Source organism: Rhineura floridana, chromosome 5 (genome assembly GCF_030035675.1).
Source record: "Rhineura floridana isolate rRhiFlo1 chromosome 5, rRhiFlo1.hap2, whole genome shotgun sequence".
In the NCBI taxonomy this organism is placed as follows: domain Eukaryota; kingdom Metazoa; phylum Chordata; class Lepidosauria; order Squamata; family Rhineuridae; genus Rhineura; species Rhineura floridana.
In genome coordinates this window covers 151,081,987-151,105,365 of record NC_084484.1, presented here as the reverse complement: position 1 = coordinate 151,105,365, position 23,379 = coordinate 151,081,987, and the positions used below count along the sequence as shown (strand labels likewise).

The following is a 23,379-nucleotide window of genomic DNA, read 5'->3' as shown; positions in this document are numbered from 1 at the left end:
GGTAAAACATATGAGACAATGTTGTGAGTGATTCCTTTACTTCCTAATTAGTAGAAAGGCAGATCCAATGCAACACTAGTATCTTTCAACTTCCACTGTATGCTGTTCATATAGAAACTGAGTTTCCATATACAGGGCTCAATGCTGAACTTTTGTTCAGGAGTACTTTAATCTATGGCCACAAAAGTATTGCTGTTAAAATTTGATTGTGATCTGTTGCATCCCACACAGTGCTGCCACTGAAAATCAAAACCTTCAGTTGGTGCAGAATGTGATAGTCAGCATCCTATTAGATGAGTTGCAAAAAGTACACGATAGAAGGTGGTTGGATGCAAGGAAATGGGTGGGAATGAGTGAATGAGCGCAACCAAGGACAAGGGGCAACCAATGAGAAAGGAATTGCTGCTGCTGAAGATTGGGGGAGGAGAGAGTTGAGAAGAGCATCCAGACTGGGTCTTGCTCAGAAGTGACTTGCCATTCTGTGTTGTCAGGCCTGCAATTTTACTCTATTGCTGCAGTAGTGCTAATAGCAGGTTTGTGGGGTGCTTTAGATGGAGGCAACAGCAGGGGAAATGGTCGTAAACACTTGCTCCCCCAGCACTGCTGCTCCAACCAAAAGTTTTAAGACAGTGGATCAGATTATGGAACTCTCGCATCACATATGATTTGGTTCTTAACCACTATAGGCTTCACTCCTAAATAAGATAGGCAGGATATAAATACAACTTCCAGAAACAATTCAAAACTAGCATTTTGAACTATAGATATGGCTTAGGTTCAGCATACCTTACAGATTGTTATGTCCCATCATAATCTCTCTGATTTACCAAAGTGCTCTTAACAGCACATTGTTTGTGCCAGGGAGATGTTCTACTATGTGAGGAGACAGATCTTCTTCATACCACCCTGCTCTCCTTTGGAGGGAGGATATAAACCTAAAAGGTGATGTTGATGTTGGAGGCTTGCCACTCAGCCTATGCACATTCTGGAATGGTCAGACTTTCTTGAGCTAGATTTTTAAGGTGGTAATTGTTTAACTGGCTTTTTAATCTAAACCAATTTTATTGTATTTTAATGCAGACTTTAGTATTCTTTATCATTGTTATATGGTGTAGATTCTAAATTTATACAAACTTCTTAAAAATAGATGATGGCAGAAGAGACAAAAGAGTACTGCGATCCCGCACATTAACCAGACAACAGATTCGATGTTTGCAAGATGGTGCAGAACTTTATGAGGCAGTTCTTAATGCTGCTGATCCAGCCTATCTGGAAGTAAGAATGTTTTGAATAACTATAATTATTTCTGCTCTATCAACTTATGAAATGCCTCACTATTTTTAATTATGACTGACTTTTAGAGCTGATGAGTTTATGGTTCTTAAAAATGTAAACTGAAGATAAAAGAAATTGAGATGTATGTGGAAATGAATATTTGAAAACAGAGTATAGATATCATAGATATGAATGCCAGTTTCTGGATTACATCTCTTGCCCATGTGCCCTTCTAGAGTTTGATCACAAGATGGAAGGATGGGAGTGAGCAGAGAGTTAAGCTGAATATGAAATTAAACTTGATATAGTTTCTGAAAGGTTTACAGAAAACTTTGTACGGTGAAATGAAGATATTTATTTGACCGAAATACAAAGCAGGAAAGTAAGAGCCAGTTTCCACAAGAAGCTATGGGTTTGTAGTGCTTGCGATTCTAGCTGTTATGGAGATGCAGGCCACACTCTGACATTACACTAGAAACAAAAAAGGGCAAGGATCACTTGTGCTGTTTCTTTTTCACAGTTCAGGGCTATGATGGAAATTTCATTTGTGTTTTCGTATAATATTTAACAAAATAACACCACTATTTATATATTTTTTTACATTCTGGAGCCAATAAGACTTTAAAAAACTTGCTTGGTTTTAAAAACTCAATATACCATTGTGGAACTGGGGCTTATAAAGTAGGGTTTTTTCCTTTTATCGTTAATGGGCATATCCACATTACTGTTGTGATTTCAGGGCTATTTCAATGAGGAGCAATTAAAGGCCTTGAACAGTCATAGACAGATGGTAAATGATAAAAAGCAAGCATTTATAGAAGCAGAATTCAGGAAGGCAGTGGAGTCTGCTGAGCAGGAGGAAAACAGTTCCTGCAGAAGGGATGTAACCACTGTAATCAAGCTGCGAATTGTGGATTATAGAAAACAAGAAAGAGAAAAAGGTTAGTAAGGTCAGAGATCCTAATTATCTAAACATTGAAGATGGAAATGGACTGCCTTCAAGTCGATCCCGACTTATGGCAACCCTATGAATAGGTTTTCATGGTAAGCTGTATTCAGAGGTGGTTTACCATTGCCTTCCTCTGAGGCTGAGAGGCAGTGACTGGCCCAAGGTCACCCAGTGAGCTACATGTCTGTGTGGGGATTCAAACCCTGGTCTCTCAGGTCGTAGTCCAGCACTCTAACCACTACACCACACTGGTTCTATCCTAAACATTAGATTATTCATATTGCCTGATCTTTGAATCCACTGTATGCCCCCCATGGAGTTCTGTAGCAGTATCATTATCCTCTTTTAAATAAAAATTAGCTTAATGTTCTCAAATTGCCCAGATATAAATGACTTTATACTTCATAATGCCTTCTAAACAATGGCCCATCTTGCTGTTGAAGGATAACACATTGTTCAATTTTTCATTTTTAGAGATTTTATTGAATATCTGGCGTCCATCATCACATGTTTGTACACTCCTAAGGGAAGGAGGCCGGTATAGAATCTTGCAGTTAACTGCATCCCAATCCAAAGGCAAGTCGGAGACTAATGAGATACAGCTAACAGCTACCAAGAAAACTCAGTATCTGCAGGTGCCAGTAAGTATTCTGACCTGTAAATGTGAATTAATCTAAAAGTTTAAGCAACCTTTATAATGTCATTGTCCAAAATTCTGTCAGGTTTCTCAAGAGATCCTATCACAAGTTTACAGGCCAAGAGAGTGTCTGCAGTTCAGCAAGCTGTTGGAATCATCTTTCCAACCAACCTGTTCTGAAGTGGATGTGGTGGGATATGTAGTTTCTCTCAGAAAAGGAACAGGTATGTTGTAAGCGGTGCCCAGATTTATAACCTGCTTAAAATAATCACGTTTTTAAGTTTCCAACCAGAATCGTTATAAAAGTAGATAAAATATTTTTTAAAATTGAAAACTGGAATTTTATCAAAATCAGATTTGCTGTTTTGCTTTTCAATTACAGTGTTCAAAATCCTGTTCATATCTAAATTTAACTTGTTAAAGTCCAAACTTCTAATCTTACAATGAAATCATGAATAGAAACCAAAGGAAAATATCAGACTTTTGAGGTCAAGCATTATACATGATACAGTAGATGATTGTGGAGTTCCTATTGGACGCAAGGACTGGCAAGGAATCTCACATACTACGAGCCAGAAAGCACCAATCTATATCTCATCAGGTTCATCCACTGACCCCACCTTGGTGAACTTGTACTTTGGTTTTTAAGCCTGTTAACTACTTGAACTCTGTTATGCATTCAGTTCTGTAATTCTGAATATTTATGACTTTGCTAAACAAACAAGTGTTTTACACTTAATCTCATAGAAAAAAACATTGTTCAGAGAAGTAACTACCAGCAATTTCTGGAAAGCTCTAGGCACTTAGCATTCCTACATGTATACAGAGATAGCCAAACAGAAATCACTTATTTCTATATTTGCTTCCTTGGATCAAAGTGGATATAATTCTGTAATGCAAAAGGCACATGGTCTGCATGATCAGTGCCTTTGGATTATGTTCCTAAGCAATATAAAGTAGTTGAAAGTAATATACTTTAATTGTTAAAACAACCAATTAGTATCAATGTTTGTTTAGAATTCTGGGTTGTCATCCTGTTCATGCAGACTTCTGCTAGTGCAACTGAACTTCTCCCTCTGTGCACCCCCAAAATCTGTTCTGGGGATTTTCCCCAACCCTCTGGAGCACATTTAATGGGCACAGTAAGCACAAAAGGAGATGGAGGGGAAGTTCCACGGAAGAAGTTCTTGTATGAATGGGAAGACTTCATTGCATACAGTCCTCTGAATTACATTGGAAGAAATTTGATTAAAATCCCTTTTTAAATCGCTAATGATTTCACTCACCTGCATTTTAATTCCAATGTATGGTGGGGTGATATATTGTCTCCAGATAACATTTATGTCTGTTGTGTCAGAAGTGTGGTTGACAATATCTAAAGCCAGAAAACATTCAGAGAAGGTAGATTATCTTAACGTAAAAATGTTGTGAAAACACTGTAAACTATCTAGAGAAAAAAACTTTATTACAACTGAGAACTAACATTAACAGGTTTGTGGGGTGTTTTCTAACCTATTAAGAAACCTATCTTTGGTTAGAGAACTGTACCCAGACAACAGTATATGGTTTGTGCCAACCAATTGACACCCCCCACACTTAGTTTCCACTGTGCTGTGGACCCTGCAACAGAACTTCCCATAGCGCTTCCCATTGCACGGTGTTCTGGTTTTCTTATCTTGTACCATACTGCAAAGGTGTCAGCATCCAGTTGTTGCAGAAGATGCTGGAGGAGGTTGGGCTCTATGACCAAGAGCAGATGCTGTTGCCTGGGTGGCTGGTTTGGAGCCAAACGCCTTGCATCCTTCACTCTCTGGGCCAATTAGGTCTCCCCCAGAGTTACCAGTAGTGGGCTCCTTCGAAACCATAGAGACATATGCTTCCAGTTTGGATAATTATATACCCACAGCACGTAGGTGCCAATGGCAGCAGCATTGATCATATTGAAGAAAATCTCCATTGGCCACCTGTGAACTTTATGCTTGCAAGCATTATATCTATATGAGGTGGTCCAGAGTATCCACCTCACCTTTTGTTGCTTTGTAATGTCTGGTTTATGCTGTTCATCAGACACTACCATGTCATGATGCATGGTTGACAATAAAAGCACCGATTCCCCTTTTGGGGGGACATATGACACAAGTGTATGTTCACCATCAAAGCAAGAGATTGAAGAGTGAACTTGTCTTTGGGGATCTGGCAGCAATTCCATTGGCATGTAGGGTTTATTCCTCCAATTGATGCCAACATAAGCGAGATCTTTCTGAAGCAAATGTTCAGCCAACTCAGTCCTAGTAAAGCTGTCCCCAGCTACATTCCTACCATTGTACCACTGTGCTACCACTTCGTAACACCATTGTAACCAAGCTGAGTTGCCTGTCCCTACCCAGGCTGATTACCAAGGTAGATATCACCCTTCAAAGGGACTGCTATGGGCATTTCAAAGTACACCCACCCAACCCATGAACGATGATTGGAAATCAGCTCTGGATGGATGCAGATTAATTCTCTTCCCATTCCAGCTTCTCCCAGAAAAGTGTATGTGGGGATAGCCTAGGCAAATAAAGGGGTATCTCTCCTTTGAATGCTGTAAAGGGAGGGGGTGTTCATAACACTTCTATAGAATTTATAATTTCCACAATTTGTAAAATAAAACTCACTTTGCTTGTAGAAGCCATTTTTTTCTTCCAAGAGCCAAAGGTTTGTCCTTCTGCAGCAATGGGACATTGGAGATGTGATTGCAAGTTTGTTTGCTGCTTTATCATGTGACTGCAAGGTTGTGTGCCTGGGAGGGAAATATAACTAGTTCTCTTTGTTGACTTGTCCCTGACCATTTTTCTATTAAAATTTATGGGATGTTTTACTACCTCAATCCTCTAACATTGGCTGGGATAGTAATACACCCCAATGGCAAAATGCAATGCATTTCTGGGATGGTTTATGCCCCAGGCAGTTTTGTTCTCAGAAGAAAACAGTAAGTGGTAATTGGCTGAAATTTGGTGATGTTGTACAGATGATAATTTGTGACAACGTCCTAGAAGGACTACCCTGTAGGTCTTAATGTGTAAATTGCACAATGAGAACTGCTTTGGGAATAGGTTTTTACTCCACAAAATTGGATGAAGAATGCAGTCAGTCATCTGTAGTAGACTGTATATAAACTGTTTTGTACAAGTTCCCCACAATTACCTTTTAGGGTTTTTTAAAAAACATGTTGATTTGCCAGTAATCGTATGTTATCATATGATGTCTTTTGCTTTTACAGTATTTCTTCACTACAAATTAGTTCTAACACACACACATGTATATCTGTATGAAGTATTCGTTAGCTTGGTTATGTCTCCATCAATTATCTTGGAAGTATTTCCATATGATTTACTAATTTTGAGTAGAATATAATACCAATAATTTGTACAAATTGTCCTTTGATCCAACATCCTAGAAGCACCTTGGCCCTTCTGTACAAACACGTATCCACTGCTTGCTTTAAATTGGTAATTGCACATTATTTTCCAACTTATCTTCATACCCATACATCTTAGACAAAACTCTTTTCAGTTAGAGATGGTAGAAATTTCTATCTCTTGCTTATAGTTGGGAGATAGAACATAAAACAAAGCTTCTAGGATAATAAATTGTAATCTTTTCATGTCATCTTGGGGTTTTTTATTTTTAATTTGGAAGATGATTAAAATTTAAAAATCTTAAATGTTAATGTTTTTAATTTAAAAAGTGAAGTTAAACTGTATGTTTCATTTCTGATGTAGGTTTTTCTACGTTGATGTACCTGTCAGATGAAAATCATAATCTCATAGCAGTCCAGATCTGTACAGATCTTAAGCAGCTTGCTGTTAATGACATAATTATTCCTTCGGTGTTGATCTCTGCAACCAATTTAAAATGGCGACCTGAATTCAGATCAGACATCCCCACCTTATTTGCTGGAGATCTTTCTGCATTCTCCTCAAATCCAAAAGAAAACCATCTCCAAGGAATGTTTAATGAACTGAAAAATACTGTAGAGGTAAAATCATTAATTTCTAATTGAACAGTTAGGTATGTATCTTAGGTATCCAATGCACTAAGGGCATGTAAAAATATTTTATTAAAATGTTACTGTCAGAACCCCTCCTGTGGTCACCACCCTGTCACAGTCCCACCTCAGGGTCCTGCTCTCAAAACGGTTCTCTCACCGGCCCTAGCACAAATCTCTCAAGATCCCACTGCTAGGCACCACCACCTGAGACTGTCTGTAAACAATATTGCCTTGAGACTGTGCCTTAGTCTCCTCCTGGCCTATTGCTACATTGTGTCTGGATGCACTTACAGGCCTCAACCCCCCTGTATCTTTGTGCCTATTACACTGTCTCTTCACCGCTGCCACCATTTATACTGTTTCCCAGTCTTGGTATATGCCCTGCCCACCCTTCTGGTCTGTGAAACCCAGCCAAGGATCAGGCATTTTGGTAAACCAAGAACTATTTATTTATTTACACAGAGAGTAACAAGATTACTTAAAGGTTCAGTCAACATGCGTATAGTTTCATAAAATGTGTTACTCTTTCTTTCTTAGTCATAAATAACCTGCCTCACTACCCATCTAAATCCAATCCACCCCTCCAAAACCCAGAACCAACCACCACCCTCTCCAAAAACCCATCTCAGCACTCCCACCCTCTCACAACTGTCATCCTCTTATTTATACCTTCAGACACTCAGTCAATCATCATACAACACTCAGCTACATTCCAACCCATGTACTCCCCCCTCTCACTCAGTCTACTTACCACATATGCTCTAATAAACCCGCACTTACCATGTTTACAGTAATTACATTTACAGGGGCACCACAGTTACCTTGTGTCTCAAATAGTAAAGGCAGACTAAAACAAGAAGATACACCAAATTATCATTTATCCCTGGAGAACAGCCCATCAGATGCGTTATAATGCTATCTATCGTCCACAAGCAGGAAACAAAGATTTGAGGAAGTACTACTAGGCTTGCAGCATCCCAGACTATTTCCTGCCTGTAGACGGATTGCTCCTAGATTGCTGTCATTCAGCATCGCTTTCTCACTACAACCTTATGTTTCACTTATATTTCCTCTTTGTGGTTTCCATTGTGGTTCCTATTCTAATCTTCTATTCCTCCCTTCCAATCCTGGTGAGTCTTTCTAATTATTTATGATATTGCCTTCAGTGTCTCAGTCAGTTGTGCTGCCTCTCCCCATCCTCCCCTTCTTCCCTGCTTGGGCGGTTGTTCTTTAACTTCTAGCTAGTTTGAACAGTGTCTGTGCACGTTCTGGATTACTATTTCAGTGCTCCCTAGTTCCAGTTAATTGCCTTTTCTTTCGTCTCAAGGAGTTCAGCTAGCGGCAGCCCGGCAGCATGGCTTGTCTTTTAAAATGACCTCTTTTTTCCTCTGCTTTATTTTTGCTCTAGTTTTCAGTGGTTTTTGGTTCTAACTTATTACTGATTCCTTCCTTGTGTGTTACATGTGCCTGTAGAGTATAATTATACATATATGGCAGGGAAACCTCCATATTATACATATACGGCAGGGAAACCTTCATGCATACATGCATATGCATAGCGGAGAAGGAGCTGCCCAAAGTAGTGGCAGCACTGCCGCCAGCGAGACTCCTCCGCCAGGCGCCATGGAGGCGTTGTCAGCCTTGCCTTCCTCCTCGCCCCGCAGCACTTTCCTCACCGACATCGTCGCCTCTGCCCACTGAGGGAGGTGGCGGCCCACCTGCATGAGGCTCCGCCGGCCGAGCTGCTCCTCTTCCAGCACCACGCCACCCTGTGCTGGCTGGAGGCCCACCTGAGCCATGGGGAGCACGCTGTTAGCCTTGAGCAGTTCTGCAAGGCCCACGCCGGGCCCGCCCAAGCCACCGGCAGCAGGGCAGGAAGAGATGCAGGAGCCGGAGGGGAAGCCGCCACCGCAGCCACCAAGGAGCAAGCCCGGAGCGAAGAGACTGGTGCCATTTGATGATCTGGGTTGGGGCAGTCGGTGGTGGCTGGACTAAAATCCACTCTGAGTAGCATGGCGTCGTTAATTCATCATCTCAGTCATCACGGAGAATCTCTCCTCCAGGTCTTTCCCCTCAAGATCCATTCCATTGGACTTCTCCCGTGCCCATCCTTCTTCTCACCCACATTTATTTATTTATTTATATATTGCTTATTGTAAATTGTATTGTTTTTATTGATGTATTTTTATATGTGTGTTTTTTTGTAAGCCGCCTTGAGGGCCTTTTGGCCAAAAGGCAGGGTAGAAATAAACAACAACAATAACAATAATAATGATGATAATAATAATAATATTTTCCTTTCCTTCCCCCCCCCTTTCCTTTCCTGTCTCTGCTCTTCTTTATCCTGGCTCAGGGGCAGAATTAAAGTACTTGTGTGCTGAATTAGTACCCAGGAGGCAGTCTTACTAAACCCAGCAATTATTTTTGTCTAACTTGGGATTTTATTTGGGCAGTAACTATTGTAAATAGCTTCCTCCATGCCTCCTACCTGTGTGTGTGAGTTAAGCAGTTATGAGTGAGTTATGGCGGCCACACCTTCCACATCTGGCGGCCAGTCCCTTGTGTGTTGCTACCTCCTCTGATAATGTTAATAATCTGGTGCCCTCAGCTTCTGTGCCCAGTGACGCTTTGTTGGCATCTACTTCTCAGCAGCAGATAAAGCCTCAGCATCACAAAAAAACGCTTAAAAAGACAAAGCACAGCAAGGCTGCCTCTCATACTAATATCTCTGAGAGTGTTCAGCACAAGTCAGCTGCTATATCTGAGAGCGCCAAGCCCAAGCTTAAGTCTGTTAATGCCTGGGCCTCCAGGTGGGCTTTGTATATTGGCACATCTGAACATTTCTAAGAGCCAACACTTCTCCATTGATAAACAATGTGTGGAGGAGCCCTTCTTGGGATGTTTCTACTAGACCTGACATAATTAACTCTCCACATTCTCCAGAGGGGGGGTTTCATGGCTTCTCCCCTGCAGCGACAGCTCTCCAAAACTGCCTTCTCTGTCCCAGCCCCAAGTCCCTTATATTCTACAGCTCACTCCGGAGGCTTTGGCACAGATGAAAGATTATGCCCTTTGGGGGGCTATTTCTTCCAAACTGATACAACGTCCTCATCAGAGTCTTATCTGCTCCTGTGGTTTTCACTTCATTGGACAATCCTTAGTCGGGACCTTCCACTGCTGTTCATGACAAAGGGTGGTCTGTGCCATCTGATCAGTTTAGCCTTCCCAAGTCTAGGCAGACCCTGAGGCAACACAATCAACTTGTTCATGGGCATGTTTCTGAACAGGAGGATCCTGCAGAACCAAATTCTTTTTCAGTTGTTCCCACTGCTCAAGCTCCCAATGCATCTAATGACCCATTAGATCCCTTCCTCGATCCTGAATGTGAGGAGGGTAAGTGGAATGATGGGGCCACAGTTGAGCAGCCTTCTTCTCATAAAAGAATGAGGCGGCTCATTATGTACCATTTCTTTGTAAAGCACTTGAAGCATTGAATCTGTCTGATTCCTCCAGTGAGCCAGCTCCATCAGCCCCTCCATCTGCTGCTTCCAGAAGTGCTTCTGTTTTGAAGGAACTGAAGACATACATCAGGTTCATACCCGTTACTGGCCCATTTTAAAAGTTGACAAGTGAGGAATGGAACACTCCTCTGAAATCTAAGCGTGTTCCTACTATTGCTAACAAATTTTACACTCTTGATCTGTCTTTTATGGACATCTTTAAGGTTCCTGGAGTAGATTAACCATTTTGATGTTGGTGTCCCGCTCTTTTCTGCCCAAGGAAGGGGACATACGATTTAAAGATGCCTCAAGAGTGCCAGTTGGACTATGCTTTGCACAAAACATGAGGTGACTGCACTGTCCCTGAGGAAAGCGTGCACAGCTTCAGTATTCACCAGAGCCTCAGTGGTTTGGCTCGGTGAGCTCATAGCAAGCACCTCGGCATGAATTGAATGCTGTGTCTGTAGCCAAACATCTCTGCATTTTCCTTAAGGACAGGGTGATTCTCCAGACAGATCTGGCCTTTGTGGCGAAGGTAGACTCAGTATACCATTGTCAGCTGGACCTAGTCCTACTTACTTTTTGTCCCAATCCAGTTCATCTGCAAGCAAAGGCAAAGCACTCAATGGACATGTATCGTATTGAAACTACACTTTCACCATACAGAGGGTTTTAGACAAACTGAATCCCTCTTTGTATCATTCCATCCTAGATCCCTAGGAGAAAAAGTACCCTCTGCTAACTTGGCTTGATGGCTTAAGGGCTGTATTAGTTTAGCTTATAAGGCATTACATCTGCCTGTTCCAGCATGCGTTACAGCTGCAGCGACTTCAGTGGCCTTTGCTGTTAATGTGCCCTTGTTAGAAATTTTCAGGAAGGCTGCTTGGATGTCTCTTCATACCTTTATTCCTCATTAGAAATTGATACTTACGCTTCTGCAGAAGCTGCCTTTGGCAGGATGTGTTACAACATGCTATTAGTCTTGAATATGTTTCTTTTTCCCCGTTTTGATCAGCCAGTATTTTTTCTGTATGTATGTGTTTTCTTCCTATTCAAGTCTCCTTCCTGCTGATCACCATGAAATGGTCTAGGATGCTGCAAGCCTAGCTACTTCCTCAAATCTTCATTTCCTGCCTGTGGGTGATAGATGGCAGTATAACCCATCTGATGGTCTGTTCTCAAGGAGAAATTAAGTTCAGGTAAGGCCAATGGGCCCTTTTACATTTGAGCTTTGGCAAGTCTCCAGTGGAAGACAGTTCAATATTTGTGAGAGATGTTTCTCTATTTGCCCTTATTAAAGGGATTTTGTTATAGAAACTTAGGTAGTACCTTGGAACACCGTTGCGATCTGTTTCTGGCCAGCCCCCATCCAGAAATAGGATGCTAGCTGCAGCCTCCAAATAAGCTATCAAAGACACTTACTTCATAGAACAAATTACACTATTTCTAGGGCAGTAGTTGTAGAGTTGAGCTACGATTATACACATTTTTATTAATGGGGGTTTTTTTGTCCGTACAAGATGTCCTGGTTTTCCCAAGGTACTCATGTGGTCAAATGCGTGAAGTTGCAGATCACTAGATACAAGTCCTATTCATGCATTAGTCATGTGTACGTTCCATGCATGGAGATGGGGAGTCTGTGCTTTGTTCTCTGGACTGCACAGGGCACCTCTGTGCAGTCAGCTGCTCATGCATAAGTGCCCCTTTGTAAATGTTTATACAAAATGTGGATGTCAGGCACTAGTCATAGGCAATGTTTGCAACTTTATCTATGATCTATAGGGTCACAGTTTTTTTCCAAGTGTGCAAACATCAGGGGAAGGTAAGAAAAGTATGCAGTGGTGTGTGTGTAAAAAAAGGGTAGAACTGAGATATATCTCCATGAAATGTGTCAACCAATTCAAAGTGGATGTACCAATAACCAAACTATTACTATGGTTAATGAGTGGACTAGAATTAACGAATTCAGCATGTTAATGGCCCAACCCTCTAGACCAGCGTGGCTAACCTTTTTTGGCTCAAGGGCCACATTCATCCTTGGCCAATCCTCCAGAGGCTACATGTCAGCAGTGAGTGTGGCCATCCCACACTCTCACACACACACATTCTTGCATGTGCAAACGGGATACACAGCCCTCTCATTTGCTGATCTGCATGTGCCATCTGGGGAGGGGAATTATTAGCCCTTCCCCATTCATCCAGTGATCAGTTTGATGATAAGGGAGGGATGATTTGCATCTACATCAGGGTGCTGGGCTGGCCAGAGATTTTTAACCTCTACACCAAATCCAGTGCTGTTCCTATTTTTTTTCTTCTTTTTGCTGCTGCTTCAAAAGTTTATGAAATCTCAGAGGGAAGGAGAAAAAATTGCTTAGGGGCTTGATGTTATCTACAGGCCAGGGGTTAGCCACCCCTGCCCTAGACTGTTTGCATCAACAGAATACTAAAATGATTTCCATTTTACCTAGTCCTGTGGCTTGTCAGCCTCCAACATCCTCTCCTTTTGTGTTCTCGCATCATCATCAATGCATCATCTACTCCCTTTCAGTTATCTCCTGGCCCTTTTATTTCTCTGTAATAGATCATGCTGAAGTGACCACAGCCAAAATGTTTGTCCTTCTAAACATAACCTTAAACTCAACCTCAACTACCGAGCTGGCATTTTGTCAGTATTTATTTCTCAATGTGAAGAGAGGGATTTTTAAAAGATGAATGATTAAAACCTGCCTACCTTGGTTATGAGAAATCTCCAACACGCTGCATTAATTATCTTAAACAAGATTTTTTTAAAAAATCTCTATTTTTGTTTTGTAGAATGACGTCTGCTTTGGCAAAAATGTACAATGCAAACTGATGAATTTGCTTCATACAGATGGCCCACAAGCATTTAACTTGCCCAACGAATGTGGGTTGGATCCCTTTTCTTGGAAACCTGGTGCAGGGAAAAAACATTCAGTAAGTTGATTAATGTGACATTACCAATATAATAAATTTAAGTATCAGTGATTTTAAATGTGTTGAATAAGTACACGCACATCAAGGGTGGGAAGTAGTGTTTAGTTCAGATATATTTTAATGGTTGTAATAGTTGATGGAATTTAAACTTAGTTTCCTTCTTAATTAGATTGCAACTCCTAGCAGTGTCCTAAGGATTCAGAGCCCTTTATCACTTGGAAAGCTAGATTCAAAGCCATCAGTCCCTCTAGACTCAGAAAAAATAACACCAGAACTACAAGAAACCCCCAAGAACTGTAAGAAGAGAAAAGCAATGGACCTGCTTAGTCAAGTACCTTCCCCTCCACCAGTGAAGCCAATCTGTACATTTATTTCTCCATCCCTGAAAAGGGCATTTCAGCCACCTCGAAGTTCTGGTACCCAGCATGAAAGATCACTGAAAAGAACAGAATGTAATGTTAAAAAATCTGCCCAGAAAAGCTTTAACGAGACAGGCTTTCCTTCTGAAAACAATTTTGTTGCTGATGAGGAACTTGCTATGATAAATACACAAGCCCTCTTAAGTAATTTTTCAGAAGAGAGACAGTCTGATTCTGTGGCTCAAACTATGTATTCAGGACCCAGTGATTCACCTGTGAGCCTTTTAGTAAAGAATAACTCTTTCCAGTCCACTGGTAAAACAAATACATTTCAGGACAGTACTGAGGCTCCTATGAAGGAGACAAATGGAACAAGTACTTCATTGGCTGTGCAGAAGAAGTTGCAAAGAAAGAAAAAATAGTACTACAAATACCCTATACTTTTACTGCATATTTTAATCATTAAGTGATCTTAGTATACTTTGTAAAGCATTGTAAATGTTTGTACAGACTTGTTTGTGTATTACACATTTCACTCAGAATAAAGATTAATTATGTATTCTCTACCAAACAGAATATTGAGAGCCCAATAAAAATGGCTGTAAATTTTAAAATCCTGAAATGTTATGCAGATGCATATTTACCCAAGTGTATTCAAAGTTCTGGCTGAGTTTAGCAATAGCACTAATCTTAATGAAACTATTGGCTTCATTTATTTTTATCTCAAATATAATATAAAAATATGTTCATAGTGCTTTCCCAACATTTTTTAAAAAATGTTTTGGATCCTGAGAATTGCTGTGGATGGAAGCTTGTGGAAGAGGACTTCATCATCTCATTCCACTTCCCCAAGCATCTGAGGAGGGGTTCCCTGACCATATGTAAACAGTCTGGAATAGGGGATGGGAGGCTGCTGGTGAGAAGACAACTGGCCAAAATGGGGTGGGCAGTCCTCTATGTCGCCAAGCTTAACTGCTGTGTATAGAAAACAGAGAAATGATCTGCCCTGAGAACAGAAAGATTCTATTATGGTTTGACACCCCACCCCCCAAAAAGTCCTCCTTAACGGAGAAAATATGGCATCTATTCTATAATTAATGGGGTCTTTTCACCCCAAAATAGGAACGTTAAATGAACTTGTATGGAAAGCAGCTGACCACTGCAGGAGTCTCGTGTTATGTTTGTTTATTTATTTATTTTATTATTTGATTTATATCCTGCCCTTCCTCCCAGTAGGAGCCCAGGGCAGCAAACAAAAGCACTAAAAACACTTTAAAACATCATAAAAACAGACTTTAAAATACATTAAAACATCTTTTAAAAAAGCTTCAAGACATCTTAAAAAAATAAAGATTAAAAACATGGTTTTAAAAAAAAGATTTTAAAACATTAAAAAGCAATTCCAATACAGACGCAGACTAGGATAAGGTCTCTACTTAAAAAGCTTGTTGCAAGAGGAAGGTCTCAATAGGCACCGAAAAGATAACAGAGATGGCACCTGTCTAATATTTAACAGGAGAGAATTTCACAGGATAGGTGCCACCACACTAAAGGTCTGTTTCCTATGTTGTGCGGAACAGACCTCCTGATAAGATGGTGTCTGCTGGAGGCCCTCACCTGCAGAGCGCAGTGATTGACTGGGTATATAAGGGATAAGATGGTCTTTCAGGTATCCTGGTCCCAAGCTGTATAGGACTTTGTACACCAAGACTAGAACCTTGAACTTGGCCCAGTAGCAAATGGGTAGCCAGTGCAATTCTTTCAACAGTAGGATGACATGTTGGCAATACCCTGCCCCAGTGAGCAGTCTCGCCGCCACATTTTGCATCAGCTACAGCTTCCAGACCAACCTCAAGGGCAGGCCAACATAGAGCGCATTACAGTAATCGAGCCTGGAGGTTACCAGTGCGTGGACAACAGATAGACAGATCAGGCTATCCCGGTTCAGAAATGGCCACAGCTGTCTTACCAGCTGAAGCTGGTAAAAGGCACTCCTAGTCACTGAAATCACCTGGGCCTCTAGCAACAAAGATGGATCCAGACTACGAACCTGTTCTTTCAGAGGGAGTACGACCCCATCCAAAGCAGGCAACTGACCAATTATCTGAACTCTGGAACCTCCAACCTACAGCGCCTCTCTCTTGCTAGGATTCAAACTCAGTTTACTGGCCCTAATCCAGCCCACCACTGAGTCCAGACAGCGGTCCAGGGCTTGCACGGCCTCTCCTGCTTCAGATGTTACAGAGGAATAGAACTGGGTATCATCAGCGTACTGCTGACACGTTGCCCAAAATCTCCCAATGACCACTCCCAAGGGGTTCATATAGATATTAAACAGCATGGGGGACAAGATGGTACCCTGTGGCACCCCACGGCACAACTGCCAGGGGCCCGAAAGACAATTGCCCAATGCTACTCTCTGAAAACTTTGGAGATAGGATCGGAACCACTGTAAAACAGTGCCTCCAATACCCATCTCACCAAGTCGGCCCAGAAGGATGCCATGGTCAATGGTACCAAAAGCCGCTGAGATATCAAGTAAGAGTAACTGGGTCACACTCCCCCTGTCCTTTTCCCAATAAAGGTCATCCATCAGGGCCACCAAGGCAGATTCAGTCCCATAACTAGGCCTGAACCCAGTGTGGAATGGGTCAAGATAATGTTTACTGCACTAGTCTCTATTGGGAAGCCCACCGAGAAACTGAAGTGAAGGTATGAGCACCAATTCTGAACAATCAGAAAATTCATGGTTAGCCATGATAGCTAACTGCCCAAGTTTGAGCACAATAGCCACAATCCAGCACAAGTCTTTTCTCACTTAAGTCTAACAAACCCATGGAGCCCAAGTATGTATAATCACAATGGATTTCAGCCACATTTTAAAGTTAACTATGTAAATATTTGCAGCTTTTCAAAACACCAAGCAAAGCAGCACATAACTAAACACTGACTTGGGGAAATATATAGCCACACTTCATTATATTGTTTACAGTCCAATTCTACCCAGTGTGTCTAACTCTACTGCTGCCAGTCATACATACTAAGGTCTGTGCAACTGGAGGTCAGATTGCAATATTCACAATTAAGCAAAATACATCCCTAGGTTCACTTATCCAGGGGGACATCTTTTTCACAACAGTCTTAATGCTATATGAGAAGTCATTTAATAAATTGAAGTCAGGACTGACAACAAGAGAATCGCATGTCCTGCCAATCACATGCAATCTCTTGGATGTGCCTAATGAAGTTCTCTGGATTACAGCACTGCAACCTGAGGCTACACTGTTACCTCCCTAGTTTGTTTCAATATGCTTAAGAGAACTTAACTCTACAAAGGAGCAGGCTAGTTTGTTTTTGCTAGAGTTTATTTCATACATGTATATTTTAAAAGTCCAGTGTACAGTTTAAAAGATGCAGGCATTATAATTTGATTCCCTTATTTGTTTTTGCACAATCATCACAATGTATCAAGTAAAAAAGATTCCAGCTTTAAAACACAAGACTAAACATATCCAAAACATACAAATTTTTCTTTTTTAATTACCTGTCTGGGTGTTCATCCTCCTCATGTGTAAACAAGCACATGGTAGGCAGTGGTGTCTCCGTGAGTTTGAGAGCAAATGTCTGAAGAAGGGAGTTTCCTCTCCTTGTGCAGTTTTAGAACAATGATTATGCAAGGCGAGGAGACTGGTCCCCACTTCCTACCTTCACCTTCAAACTTGTGGAGGGCTCCAAAGTGCATATACACGATCCCCCCTCATATGTTTGTTTAGGCTTGAGGAGGACAAACACCTGAAGAGGGCTAATGAAATACTCTGTAGGAATGCAAGTAGATTGGCTCAATTTTTTAAAAAAGCAATTTTAAGTTATCTGAAGCTACAGCTTTATTGGATGGATGTGTATTGTTTTGCTCCTTACTATTACTTTTTACATTACTCAACTAATTTAAAGAGAAGCTCTTACCCTTGAAGAACTTTAGACGCTACGATTAAGCAAATATATAGAGCAGTAGTTGTGATATGTGAGGACAATGAGATGAGAAAAAGGGCAGACTTCAGGAGATAAAATTATCAGATGGCACAAAGCACACTTAGCACTGAATGTTAACAAAAGTTACAAGAATGTCAAATTACCTTCTTTTATTCCTTTCTAATAGCCATTTAATTTATCTCCAGTTCTAATAGCCACTTAATTTATGCTGGTTTCCTTGCCCCACCTCTCTTCAACACATGCTACTACCAAACAAGAAAATTGAGGGCTACGCAATTGCTGTGGAATAGAGAAAAACACAGCTGTTGTCATGGTTATGCCTCTACCCTGACCAGTTCCTATGGCTACAATCTAATGGGGTGGGACTGGGGGTAATGTCAGGAATAAAAAAAAACCACGGTGAACAATGACAACAAATGGGGTCCTGAATAAGCCTTCTGGTTGGTTTCAGCAAGAGGAAATCTACATGATTATGTAAAAAAACCAGGTGTAACACACTGAAAAGTAGACAAGCAGAATGGTCAAAGATGACAGAAAATGAAGCAAACTTTATATGGAATGTAGAACTAAGCTTGTCCAGGGAAATGGGGGTCTATAATTCAATTATACAAAAGCAGCACTTAAAATCTAGGCACAACAGAAAGTAACATTTTAATATTTTTATACTGTAAGATGAATGGCTGTGCCAATATTTATGAAGGAAACTCTGTATATGATTCCATAGCCTTGCATATAGAACCAAATACCATGAAAATAACATTCATGGAAAGTAGGGAAATTAGACTTCTAACTGTTGCACTATACTATCACTATTGGAATACCAATGGTGGTTTATATGAAATACCATTTGTGTGCATGCTTCTTACCAGGACCAAACATTGTATAGCAATACTGGTAGCTGGTTCTGCATATAGATGCCATTTTCTTGCCACTAGTAGTAGATGAGCACACTGACTTATGGAGATACTTTCCCATGCACTATAGTAGTTGCTGATAATTATTTTGGTTCATTATGTATACACTCCTAAAAGGAGCCATCCTGTCAAAATGTAAATGTACTGCCTTCAAGTCGATTCTGACTTATGGTGACCCTATGAATAGGGTTTTCATGAGGCTGAGAGGCAATGACTGGCCCAAGGTCACCCAGTGAGCTTCATGGCTATGTGGGGATTTGAACCCTGGACTCCCAGGTTGTAGTCCAACACCTTAACCACTACACCACACTGGGTCTCTATCCTGTCAAAACTGGTTGTTTATATAAGGTGTAAACATGGCTAAAGAAATGAGTAGAAGAAATGAATAAAATGAAAAATGTACTAAACAATGATGTTTATGGAATGAATGGTTTGGGTACAGATCATAATTGGCTCATAGGTCTGCATCAGAAGGATATTATAATGGGTTTTTAGAACATAAAAAGAATGTGGAGATTTAAGACCTAAATTTAGCTCAGTAGAAAAATACAAGTATTTAAAGTACAAAATTCCTGAAAATATAAAAGAAAACTTTATACCATTTGATTAAAAACTCTTAAAAGACCCTGTGAAAATCATTTCTACTAAATGACCTTTCATTTGTGGAGTTGCTGTTAGCTCTTCTGTTGGGGGAATAACCTCCTGTACTGCAAATTCCATAGGACCTACTGAAATGCCTGGCTGGTTCTTCAGCATGAAGCACAATATGAAAGGTAACATTATGCTCATACTGTTCTTTCATCCGCTGTATCTTCTCTCGTGGAACACCATGGCTATTCCGTCTACAGAATAAATGTAAACATATATAGTCAGCTCTCTGATCCACACAATAAAGTTTCTCCATGCAAGCAGTCCCAACCTTCCCTAGGTGGCCAACAGAACATGAATGGTACAATCATAGATGTGACAAGCAAAACTCCCCATACTGGTGAAGCGGGAGGGGGGACTTGGAAACAGTTTTGTATGTCTTTCTCCATTTCTTTAAGTTCCCAACACCAGGGACTTGGAGGAGATTTGGAAACGCTTTTTCAAGTCTCCCCCCCCCTCTTTGTTCCCAATGTTGGGAAGTTGATGGGGGAAGGAAGAAGACTTGGAAAAGGCATTAAGACGGCACCACTCTTCCATATGAGCAAATGGGAACACAGGAGCTATTTTAAGCCTTTGCAAAAAGCCTCTTTGAAGCAGCTCTTGCACAAAAGCTGCTTCAAAGGATGCTTTAGGCTGAGACTATTCCTTCTGCTTTGGCTCTGTGTTCTTGTTCCCTACAAAGAACAAGATCGTGCAGCCAAGGCAGGATCAAACCCTGTCTTCATGTCCCTCAGCTGAGGGTCACTAGTGATGTCAGCTGGTGGGTAGGTGGGTGTGGTTTGGGGGAAAGGGACTCACAGGCCAAACTGGACCCCTTGGGGAGCAATGATTGGTCCAGAGGTTCCCCACCCCTTATATAATATATAACTGCCGCCCTGAGCTCCTGCTGGAAGAGAGGGCAGGTTATAAATTTAATTAAATAAAGAACAACATTTTGTTGCAAGCCACATTTATATTCTTGTAGTAACAAAAAATAAAATTGTACCTGGCTAGTTCTCGAACATTGAATTTCCAGTGTGTATCTGGCTCTCGAAACAGAACTTTGTAATTGTTTTCAACTGCCTGATGTGAAAAAGTGCACAATTTGTAATCATGTTAAAATAAAAAGCTATTTTCATGTTTACCATATTATGCCATTTTCCCCATATTATTTTTCACCACTACCGCCACCACTACTACAGAAGAAAAATCTTAACTCGCTTAGCTGCAAACATGCAGACAGACCTCTGGTCTACATAATCATGTCATATCCATTCATTATCATGAAATTCAGTAGCTGGAAAAGAGAGACATTATATTACCCACAATTTGTGGGAACCTAACATTAAAGTTCCCTACAGTATACTAATTTTACATGAATCCAGAGCATACAGAACAGTTTGCAAATTCCTTTCCTGAAGGCAATAATTAGGTTCAACCTTTAGCAAGATGGTAATGCAAAACAACATGGCCACACTATTAATCCCATACATCTGATGTTGCATTCACTTTATTTTGTGTTGCCCAGTGGTTCATTTTAACACCCCACCTTCAATCTTATAAAAATTGTGGGTAAGTTAGAAAATGTGATCGCAAAAAATTCCAACACTACCACTGAGTCTGAATAATACTGCCCCCTTCTGATAAATGTTCCTTCTCAAGAAATGCAGCGAAGCCCGTTAGACATGCAACAGTCCAAAAATTACGTGCTCTCAACACAGCAGGTTATTAGCCACAGCTGTTGAAATAGTTGTCATGTTAATAATGTAGAAGCTGTCAAAACTATATTAAGCATAAGGGGAGAACAGGAGAATTAGCACACTGACCTACTAATTCTTGTCAAGATTCCTGAGTGATTAATCAAGTGATTTTAACTTACCAAAAATTATACAGACATGGGGACAGGAATCATCTCTCATTATGAGTGACACTACCCTATCAGGTTCCCAGCACAGTCACAAAACCACCTCCAGATGTTCACTGGAAGGAGCACTGCCCACAAATAAGTGTAGACTAGTTGCTGTGAGTGATAGGTTCCCAGTAATGATTGTGTAATCTGGAGAGAAGACACTGGTATCCCTTGCAGCAAAAGAGTTAATGAGAGCATGTTCATTTCAGAAAATACAAATCATGTGTATAGAGGGGAAGAGCCCTTTAAAGAAAGTGACACTCTACCTGCCTAAACGGAAGGATGTTGGCCCCTAGCCCCTTGGCAGAGCATGTACTTTGCCTGTACAAGATCCCTGGCATCTCCAGTCAAATGGTTCTTGGGTTGCTGGCTGAAAAAAGACTTGCATCTTGGAAAGCTGCTGACAATCACAATATATAATACTATGTTCAATTAACAATTAACAATGGTCTGGCTCTGCAAAATCAGAAAGCTGATCGCACAGAATGCATAGCCTCTGTTGATGGTAGGGCCACATGGAAGGTCAGCATATTAATAGTACATCCAGGCACATACTGGGCAATATCTGTGCAGTTGTGCACCCTTAGAACTATTAGTGGTTTCTGCGTGACCCAGCCTTTAAAAGAAAACACAAAAGCTGCATTTATCCCAAATGAGAAGCTTGGGTTAAAACTGGGTAGAAATAAAGCCACAAAAATGTGCTAAGGCTTGGGCAAAATGGAATATCTGCAAAAGAAAGCTAATGTTTGAAAAAATGCTAAGCACATTACAGATTCTTGCCATTTTTCTGCCTATCTTGATAGCTATGGACAGGCTTATGCGCTCTCACCTCTTGAACCCATGACTAAATATTAAGAATGACAACAGGTCATAGTTTTCCCTACCATTATCACATATGGCTTCATTTCCCAAGCGTGGATGTTGGTATTATCAATAATAACTGGGGATTTCCCATTCTTCATTGCTTTACGTGCTGTAACACAATAATGTAAATGTTTTAAAAGACCAGACAATCAGTGGAAGTATGCATCCTGTACCTACCCAGCTATCCTGAAACAAGCTTTTGGGGATCCATTGTGTCATAAAAGGAGTAATGACGTGCCAAGTACAGTAAGTGCTTTTAAAGAGAGAGGGTTTATTCCCATCATGTGCTTTATTTTCAATCTGCTGATTCAGGCATTCATAAACAGACACTGCGAACAAGGAATGGGAAAGGATGGAGACATTGATCTTGCATATGAGAATTCAGGATGCTGTAAAAACTGGGAAAGATTTCTGCTTTCCATATGTAAAGGACAGCCAACTTTTATAATCTTGCTGCCTGTAATCACTCTAATCTCCATATAGGGGTTCAGGGGCTGGAAGTGTATTTTGCTGCACAAACTGACCACATTATACGATGCCCCATTATGTCTGCCAGACCCAGTCTGATAAGCCAGGTCCCAGCTGGTCAACAATAGGAATAGGCCTGGCCTCTGAGAGATGGTACAAGATGGCCAGCAGTGGCTAGGCTCCTTAAAAAAGCTGGTGCCATAATTATGGTACTGTAACAGTTATGGAGAACATGTGCCCAGACACACAAAATTCAAAACAGAGATGCAACAAAAATGTGGACTCACACAAAACCTTTACACAGAAGCTGTGGGCAAACCTACACAATGGTCCAGTTTGAATGTACATACTTCAGCTTATGGAGCCAAGATACATACAAGCTTGGTGCCTGCATGCTCCATCCTTGCTCCACTCCACCCCACCTGCTTTCTTGGAGTGCTGCAAAATCGTCAGTTATCCATGATTTTTCCTTGCATCTGAACTGTTATTGACATGATCTTAAACCATGGATTGAAACTCTGATCCTAGCAGTCATGCGTTTCCTGGTTTGGATGCAATGGCCAAGTGTGGTTAATTGGCTTCTTGGGTTGATTGTGGTGCACCAAGAAGGGAAAAGGCATGGTGCAAGTACGAAGTCCACAGGGACAAATGTTTTTCAACTTACTAAGCCAAAATATCTGTATCCCAACTAGGCTATTCATTACAATTTGGTAAGTGTGCTAGGGCTTAGATATAATTATTGTCTAGGACAGATCTACACCAAGTATTGCTTAGAGAGTGTTTGTTTGTTTTTTACAATCAAGTGGTATACTCATTTTGTTAAATAAATGGATTGCCAGTTGCCCATTTCTGTTCTATGTTTTTCAGGGAATATGTAACATTAATTCCTAATTAACTTG

The 23,379-nt window shown here is 40.8% G+C and overlaps 2 protein-coding genes across 6 annotated transcripts in view; one reads left to right on the top strand and one right to left on the bottom strand.

Annotated features, from left to right (window-relative positions):
- Positions 1-14,330, top strand: part of BRCA2 (BRCA2 DNA repair associated) — a 64,667-nt gene extending 50,337 nt beyond the window's left edge. For 4 of the 5 annotated variants that reach the window (XM_061628426.1, XM_061628429.1, XM_061628428.1 and 1 more), the window contains exons 19-25: positions 1,148-1,275; positions 2,015-2,216; positions 2,699-2,865; positions 2,947-3,085; positions 6,626-6,882; positions 13,209-13,349; positions 13,519-14,330. In XM_061628426.1, the coding sequence (XP_061484410.1) occupies positions 1,148-1,275; positions 2,015-2,216; positions 2,699-2,865; positions 2,947-3,085; positions 6,626-6,882; positions 13,209-13,349; positions 13,519-14,130 (1,646 nt within the window). In that variant the 3' untranslated portion in view covers positions 14,131-14,330. Of the gene's footprint in view, positions 1-1,147; positions 1,276-2,014; positions 2,217-2,698; positions 2,866-2,946; positions 3,086-6,625; positions 6,883-13,208; positions 13,350-13,518 lie in introns of those variants that run through there. The other variant, XM_061628430.1, reaches the window with a different exon arrangement.
- A 701-nt stretch (positions 14,331-15,031) lies between these two features.
- The window catches only part of N4BP2L1 (NEDD4 binding protein 2 like 1), a 29,955-nt gene continuing 21,607 nt past the window's right edge, over positions 15,032-23,379 (bottom strand). Inside the window, exons 3-5 of the mRNA XM_061628439.1 lie at positions 22,033-22,121; positions 20,246-20,322; positions 15,032-19,454 (exon numbers count right to left, since the gene is read on the bottom strand). Of these exons, the coding sequence (XP_061484423.1) occupies positions 19,229-19,454; positions 20,246-20,322; positions 22,033-22,121 (392 nt within the window). The 3' untranslated portion in view covers positions 15,032-19,228. The remainder of the gene's footprint in view (positions 19,455-20,245; positions 20,323-22,032; positions 22,122-23,379) is intronic.